At 43.2% G+C, this 8,283-nt stretch overlaps 1 protein-coding gene across 1 annotated transcript in view; it reads right to left on the minus strand.

The window, feature by feature from the left end:
- Positions 1 to 3,313: 3,313 nt before the first annotated feature.
- PRKAR1B (protein kinase, cAMP-dependent, regulatory, type I, beta) overlaps positions 3,314 to 8,283 on the minus strand; it is a 94,343-nt gene continuing 89,373 nt past the window's right edge. The window contains exons 9-10 of the mRNA XM_009878486.1: positions 4,254 to 4,335; positions 3,314 to 3,824 (exon numbers count right to left, since the gene is read on the minus strand). Coding sequence (XP_009876788.1) covers positions 3,652 to 3,824; positions 4,254 to 4,335 — 255 coding nt within the window. The 3' untranslated portion in view covers positions 3,314 to 3,651. The remainder of the gene's footprint in view (positions 3,825 to 4,253; positions 4,336 to 8,283) is intronic.

Consider the following 8,283-nt stretch of genomic DNA (forward strand, 5'->3'; position numbering starts at 1 on the left):
AACCCAATGCACTAAAGCCGGGGCTGCCACGCGGGCCTTGTAAAAAACCTGGAGATACAATTAGTTACTATTAAAGAAAAAAAAAAAATCTTTTCTTTTGTCTCAGGAGTCCTGAAATGGCTGCAACACAATTAAAACCAACTGAAAAAAGAATGACAATGAGGAGTGGTAAGATGCTCTTTTCTGCAGAGCGTGGGCTGGTAATGTCCTTCTGGAAGAACCTCAGAGAGAGTGGTCACTTTTGATTACTACATAATGTGAGTAATTCTCTGGAAAGACGAGTCCTTCCCTCCTGAATCACAGCAGAGGGGGGAAAAATAACACACTCCAAAAATGGAAAGCTGGACAGCCCTTGGATGCCGGGAGCCGCCCAAGATTCCTGTGCAGGGTCCACCACAGAGAAGCTGCATGGAGTGAGTCCACTAGCCCTGCACGCTGCCCTGGGCAGACAGCTCCAGCACTGGAGCTGAGCTTGGACCACAACAGACCTGGTTACGTGGCCACCCAGAGCTCGGATGGATGTCAGCACTAACATCACCTGTGGGCTGCTGGTTTGTTTTTCTGGCAGTGTCCCACTAACACCACCTCTTCCTCACCCAGAAGTCCTTCAGCCCACGCGTTCACCCTGATGCATGAGATACAGGTGGTTCCTCTGCAGGCCCTGCCTTCTCTGAGAAGTTTGTCCTCAGTGTAGCTCTGGGCCAGCCCATTGCGTGAACACAAGCCACGGCAGCAGCACAGCACACCTCTGGTGCCAAAAATGGCTTTGTGCTTCAGTGCCAGGGCAGCTGCACTTCTGAAAACGCCTGCATGGCCAGAAGTTGAGAGGAGTGATTGGGACAGATCCCCAGCGTGGTTGGGGCCATGGGCTTTTTCTCTGACTGTGGGGAAAAGAGAAGCAGCATTGCTATTGGAGAAGGAAGGAGCCTGTTCCTCCCCAGGCCTTCCCGCTGGTTGTAACAGACTCAGCAGCAGACCTGTGGGTTTAGAAGCTCTGCACAGGGTCCCTACGACCAGCGAGACAGCTCACATACTCACATACTTCGTGTCCCACATCTCCTTAAATGCCTGGCTAAGCTGGCATCTGAACAGCAACATCAAAGTCTGTGAGACACCTTGAACAGGTGTCTCTCCATATAAACTTCTTTATACAGACATATATGGTTCCATTCAAACAAAGGAATTTTTTTCTTCATGCTAATCCTCCAGAAAACCAGTTTGGTTTCCATTACTATATATAGCGCTGAGATTCTTGGTCTATTTTTTGTCCCTTTGCATCTGATTATGTTCAGCAGAGTTCAAACTTTTTATGATATGCAGACTTTAATGAGAACATGACTTCTATTCAGACAGACTCCCATTATTAATAAACCCACAATGGACGTATATATAATTTAGAAGAATTTTATTCATACCATAATCCTGTCCCATCATCCACTGCAAATATTACAATTACCTTTAAAATGCCATTGAACATCATTTGGTTCCACTTAAAGCATAGGAATCCTGGTGTTAAAATGGTTACACTTCTCTTAAGATTGCTTATAACAGAACCGTAATTCAAATATATTTTCCCATGAGCTGTAAAGGTTTAAAGCAAAGAATCTGTGTTGTGTGTGTGTGCGCTTGTGTAACTTCTAAACAGTGAGGCTAATACTTGGAAGTTTAACAAGAAATGTATCTTGTGTATTATGCAAAACACTCACAATTTTTTACCAATACAAGAGAAACACAGTAAGTAAAAGAACATACATGAGTGACTGGTAACCATTAAAAATATTTCTTTTAAAAATTGCACAAGAGAATACAAAAACAGTGAAGCAAATCAAAAGTTCTGCAAATGCATAGAGATATATCTATATATATATAATGGGGGTCTGCTTATATAAATGTGTGTGGTAAAAACTGCAAGGCTGAAAAATGGTCATATTTAGTAACACGTGCAAGAAGCATAACATAATCGTAATAAATAGTAGCAACGAATATACACTGACAGGACCACCGAAAATATGCTGAAATAAATTAAGCACCTTGAAGTGATGAGTCTGAAGTCGAGAAGCTGTCAGGTCTGTAAAAACCACTGTGGGCAGCTACTGGAATCGTGGGCCCTCTTGGTGGGAGTTGACAGGAAAGTCCCAACTCAGTTTGCGTTAATTCCAAAGAAGAAAGCAAGTTGTATGTCAGTAGGAGTCATTTTCATTATCACCCCTCGTTTCGAAAGGGAAATTGCTGCCTTTATTTACCTTTGGCAGGTAAAAGGTACAGAAAGGTTGTATTTACTTGGAAGATGTTATCCACAAGAAATAAAGTTTTGCCACAACTGAGAAGCAGGCAGTGCTGGATGGGGCAGCCAAGCCGCAGACCTTTGCTGCTATTAGCAAAGACAAGCTTTCCTTCAAAGGAAAAGCTTTGCAAAGGACAATCTGAACGATCCCATCCTGGAGGGCTGCGCAGCAGAGAAAGGTCTGCATCTGCAGGAAGCTCCAGCCAGGAGCAGCCCCGTGTCTGGGCAGGGCAGCAACAACTGCCCGCCCAGCGCAACAACTGCCAGCCCAGCCGCATGCCCCCAGAGCCACCCGGGCTCAAGGAGCTTCTTGCACGATCCTGGTGCTTTTCGTTACACAAGACACATCTTTTGGGGGAGAGGCAGCGTTTCGAAGCCTGTATTTGGCTTTCAGAAAAAGCTAAAAGAAATTCTAAAATTTAGTCATATACTAAAAGAAAGGCATTTGGATTTAATTAAGTGGACCTTATTAAAAACAACTCACTGTTGTTGCCCCTGATGTACACCTGGCACTGCCTCTTCAGCACTTCATGTAATATTCAGAGAAGTGGCTGAGGACACTCTGCTGCAGATAAATACGATTTGAAGCCCACTTAATTCGGTGGCGAAGCTCCTGTTGGACTTTTCAGGGATCTAATGCAAACCCTCATTTAAATGAAGGCGTGGACAAATAACTTAGGTCCTAAAGGCTCCATCTGAATTCTTACAACACACTGTCCCTTGACCTCTTCACCCAGATCAGAGCAGGCTGTTTGGCTTAGCATATCCTACAAAGCAGACCTGAAGGGTTTGTAGTGCGGAGGAATATCTCTCTGTACATATATCTAAGCCACAGACAAAATGACTCAAAAGCTCTACTTTTCCCTGGCTTGCTGGAATGATCAAAACCTTCCTCCAACCTTCCCTCTTACACTGCCTGACTGCCACTTGCCCCGTGGGATTTCAGAAACCTCCAGTCGATAACCAGTGAAAAGTCTTTTAAAAGTGACAGGCAGAGGGGCATCACTTGATCAAAGAAGCTCGACGAAAGGCGAATAAGACCAACTTCAAAGATAATAAGGAACATGGAAATTCATATGAATTTTAAATAGTTAAAACCACAGTTTTAAGCGACACAATCCAACAATAGGTAAAAATCTTGCCTGCAAGCCAAGAGCCTAATCTTCCCCAAAGCTAGTCGTATCCAAACAGTTGTCTTCCTACTTACATGATACATGAGATTTGAAGTGACATCCAGTACGTGACATAAACAGAAAAGAAAATACACATAAAATGCACATCTTTTTTTCTTCATAAAGCTATGGAGCTGCGCAGAGCAAATTTAAGTGCACAAGGTCACACAAAGGCAGCTTTCCAGAAGGAATCATTTAGACGGTGAGCGAAATGAAACTGTTGTATCTCTGAATGTTTCTCTTGAGGATTTCGGAACAAGGACCGAGCACTCGTTCGAAGCGGGGCCGATCCAGCTTCACGCACTTCAGAGGTCCACGGGCCACCACGGTAGCAGCCCGGGGCCGGTTGAGCAGTAACGCTATCTCACCTGGAAACAGGGATAAATACGCTGTCACACCCTGCGCCTCTTTTTCGGAGGGTGCATATTCGAGCCACCATCAAGTTGCTTTAGTTGTAGAACATCTCCCTTTATATATCTCCTGATAGACACTTTACATAATTCTGTTGACAGTACAAATGCATTACACATGCATAATGCATGCGTGTAAAATGCCTTTGAAAACAAATGCTTTCAGACTGTTTTGCTGATTCTGGATCTGTCTCCTGTCAGCTACACTGGCATAAACCAAGGCATGGTTTCAGCTTCACTGAAATCTCCCAGTATTGCTGAAAGCAGCAGCTGACCCACGCATAACCCTCGCTTGTAAAAGAGTAGAGCACTAATTAAGACAATAACTACTTGATACAACTCCACGTGCCCCTCTTTCTGAACCATACCTAAGCTGAATTTCCTTACCGAAATAATCTGATGGACCGAGTCTCCCGACTTCGATGTACTCCTCGTTGTCAGACCTGCGCTGCAGAACAGAAGCTGTGCCCTGGGAAGAAAAGTGCAGAAAGTCAGTTGGCTACGCTAAAAGCTGTTATGCTTTAAAAAAACCTGAATCCGGAGTATTTCCTTTCGCGTGTCACACTCCTTTAGTTCTGCTGTGGGAGAAATTACTATTTCAGTCATTGCTTTTCTATGAATAAAAGGAATTAAAGGATTTAAGAAGAAAAAATCCATCAGTATGGCAAACAATTGCTTGGATGCAGAAAGACTTCAGCTCACAGAAGAGAAGAGGAACAGGACAGAGCTTGGTAACTCCTATTTAACTAATGCACATCATGCTGTGCAAATGTATGCTTTAATATAACTGAAAAATACATTCTGAGGGGATGCGAAACCTTACAGGAGATGCAAAAAAGATTTACATCAAAAGAAATAAAAAGGCAATTTTCCCAGTCAGAGACTTGGGACGTGATTTGTAAGACAGCAACTAGAGTTCATTCCTCACCTGATCATTCACTGGATCTGTTGCTGAAATCGTTGCTAAAGGTTGTTTTCTAATGCTTGTTGCAACAAAGGGTGATTTTTTTATTAGTGGCTTTGCCCGCTTGTGGCCTGTAGTGATCTGGACACCTGCGAGTCAGTCGCTGGAGAGATGGAATGTGTCTTGTCTCCACTACCCTTAATAACTGCTCTACTTGACACATGCTAATACATGTCAAAACTCAGTTACAGTCTATTTAAACCTTCAAAGAGGTTTTGCATGCAGAAATATTCTAACCTGGAGGAAATCTTAAATTATTGTGGCATAAAGCTTTTGTAGGGGAATAGAGAAGATATCTGCTTTTCTGGGAAAAAAATACAGTAACATATGAAATTATCTTTTGAGTCCAAATTGAAAGCATAGGGAAAGGCAAAATGTTAACATATTTTGATTTTAACTGAAATTTAGAAAAAGATTTTTTAAAGCCGAGTGATTTAAGTAGACTGGAGAGACATTTTTTTGACAGTGCAGTTGGAGAGCATCAACGTTTTGATGTTTTTTAAAGATTGTCCGCTTGGAAAGTAACACAAGAGGGCTGATCCTGCCCCATCCAGCACAGGGAAGGGGAGGAGACAGCAATGTGGCCTATGCTCGGAAGACTGATGCCAGTTATTGCAAAATATCACAGCCCTCACTCTGCAGTTCAACACCCAAGTCTTGCTCCGCTTTTCTCATTGGCACGGTCGGTGCCTGTAACCAGCTGCAGGAACGCCCCGGCTCGGAGCATGAGCCTCCCTCCAGTGCAGAGCATTCCGTGCAGATTCACTGGCTGCAAATATCCTGCAGCTTCCTTCCACCACGAGTAACTTCTGGGCGTCTGGGCATGGTGGGGGCTTGGGGAGACACTGAGCACCCTGAAACACCTCAGCTTCACTGCAGTGAAAGGCACTCAGGACCCTGCAGAACCAGCCCTGCACCTCTGCACTGCGTTTGAATGAATACACCCCACAGGATCCCAAACATCATCACTGAACTGCAAATCTGAGCCGCAATGCAAGGCTGCTTCAGGTCTGGCTTTTGCTTTTCTAGGATCTAGGGGGCCATGAATAACCAAGAGCTGTAGAATATTCACTATTATGTAGCAAATGTCCACAATTTGCTTTCTTTTGAACAAGCACAACTAAGCTGCTCTAATACCATTGTACTGCATCATATCCCATTTCCTAACAGGGCTATTTTTAAGCCCGTACACTTTACAAATTGCAGGACCGCTCTCTAGGTTAACTTCTGTGCTATATAAATGAGAAAGTAAATCATATTTCTGCTGATGCCAGAAACAAAAATTAAATAATGTATTGTTTGATACATCCGTGTTTTTAGATGGACTTGGATGTGTATCAAATTAATCTGGCATGTTAAAAGTCATAATTTCTCATTTTGCCCACTAGCAGTAACCTGTGCTTAGTATAAATCCCAAGATATCAGACTGTCAACACATTACATCGGTCCTGACAATTTACCATTCCATCCCATCAACCACATGCCGTAACAGTGTTATAAAAATAGTGAAGAAACACCAGGGCTGTAAATCCATTGGAAAACAATCGCAAAACTCTTCTCAGCTTCAGTTCTTTCACTCTTAATATGCCAGGCAGCTGACGGCAGAAGATGCAGCACCAGGGCATCTGAATTGGGCAAGGCTGTTAACAAACAAGCCGAACATACATGAGAAGGTTGGGTTTGGTTGTGGGGGTTTTTTTAGGGTTTTCCCTACCATTGAAACATGCCATGCACATAGAACTGTCCACAGCAAGCGTAAGGCTATACACAGAAGTAACTGGAAGAACTGGATATCAGAAAGTGATTTGGTGCCTGTCAAGTGTCCAGCAAAAATTCTTTACCCTTGATATAACTAAACTGTTCCGCCAAAGCTGCTGCTTTCCAAGATCTTCCAGTAAATCTGCAAGGGCATGAAAATGCAAAGATAGTGTAGACACACATTCATAAGCAGCATTCTCGGAAATACCCCATACAGGGAATAATGTGTATATCAACCTCTCTCTTGCCAAACTTCAGATCAGGTGCAGCTCACTGAACTGACGCTGTTCTTAGTGCCTGCTCAGTGCAGATGGATTCAGGTCCAGAATCGCTTCCAGCCCCTGTTGTCCTCTCCGTCCCCATCTGGAGCCTGGCAAAAACCTAACCCCTTGACCCAAATAGCTGTCTGCAATCCATGTCTCCAGTCTCCCAAAACTATTTAAAAAAAACACAACAAAACCTTTTATTAAAGATGTTTTATTATATATATAAAAAAAAAATCTCAGAAGTACCGTATCGACCGTCCAGGTCAAACGAAGAAAGGACTCAATTCCCCGGTGCTGACCTTGAGCATGCTGCCGTAAATGTAATCACAATATCAAGCAATATTGTTTTCATCTCCCCAAGTGTCAGCTTTCATTGTGGCTAATATTTTTTCGACAGGGTCCATATGATATAGGACTCCAATAAGTCAGTCTTCTGAAGCAATTTCTTCCACTGTTCCACTACAGTCGGCCTTTTTAATCCAAGAAACACCATGATATCTGCTGGAGAAGGACAGATGTGTCTGGCCTCCACAATAAACACTTGGTTTGGCAGGATAAAGCAATGCATATTCCAGATACATATTTTTCCACTCTTGTTTTAACAGTCACATAGGCTCTTCCCGTTGCCCAGCGAGAACAGGTCTGTCATGGAGCAAAAGAAGTTTCCTGAACCCCTGACAGCGAGCACCCAGATGTAAGATCTGATTACGCCACTTGGCCTCTTGTCGCACCAGTCACCAGCTCCACAAGTTCATCCTGGAGTATTGTCAGGGTGACCTTCACGGGAAGACTGTCCACACCACGAAACAAAGATATATTTATAATTATCTATTATCTGTATCTCCCTCACTTTGCGTGACTTATCTCTGGAATCAATGCTGTTCTGACTGTATTAGAGGAAGGGTCCAATTGTAGATGACCAGTGTAACCAGGGCAAAAGTAATACAGAAATAGAATAAAATAAAATAATACAGAATAAAACACTACAGAAGCAATCCTTTATTACCTATATGCTTAATGAAGTTGTCGTACTAAATTAGTTATCAACCTCTACCCCTGCTCCTGTCACAGGTTTCATGGCTGTAATTTCATTTTACTTTACTCATCTTTCTGACAGTTTTTCAGCTTTCTGTCCTTGTGCTTTAGCAAACCCCGCCTCCTATAAATGATAAGACTGAATAATTCTCCTGAGCCCTGTCCCAGGAGGAATGGGCATTATCTAGCTGGGATTGAAGGGACTTACCACTCTCACTCCCAAAAGCATTTGGTCTCAGTGGGGAAGATTTCCCCTTAGATGGCACACAGAACTTGGCAAGATCAGTCTCTCTGAAATAAACTGCACAGTCCTAGATTTGCAGGATCAGGTTATTTAGTGCTGCTCAATTTAAAATACTGTCTTGTACACTGCTAGCCATTTCAGCCTCCTACA

This window comes from Apaloderma vittatum, unplaced genomic scaffold (genome assembly GCF_000703405.1).
Source record: "Apaloderma vittatum isolate BGI_N311 unplaced genomic scaffold, ASM70340v1 scaffold11921, whole genome shotgun sequence".
In the NCBI taxonomy this organism is placed as follows: Eukaryota; Metazoa; Chordata; class Aves; order Trogoniformes; family Trogonidae; genus Apaloderma; species Apaloderma vittatum.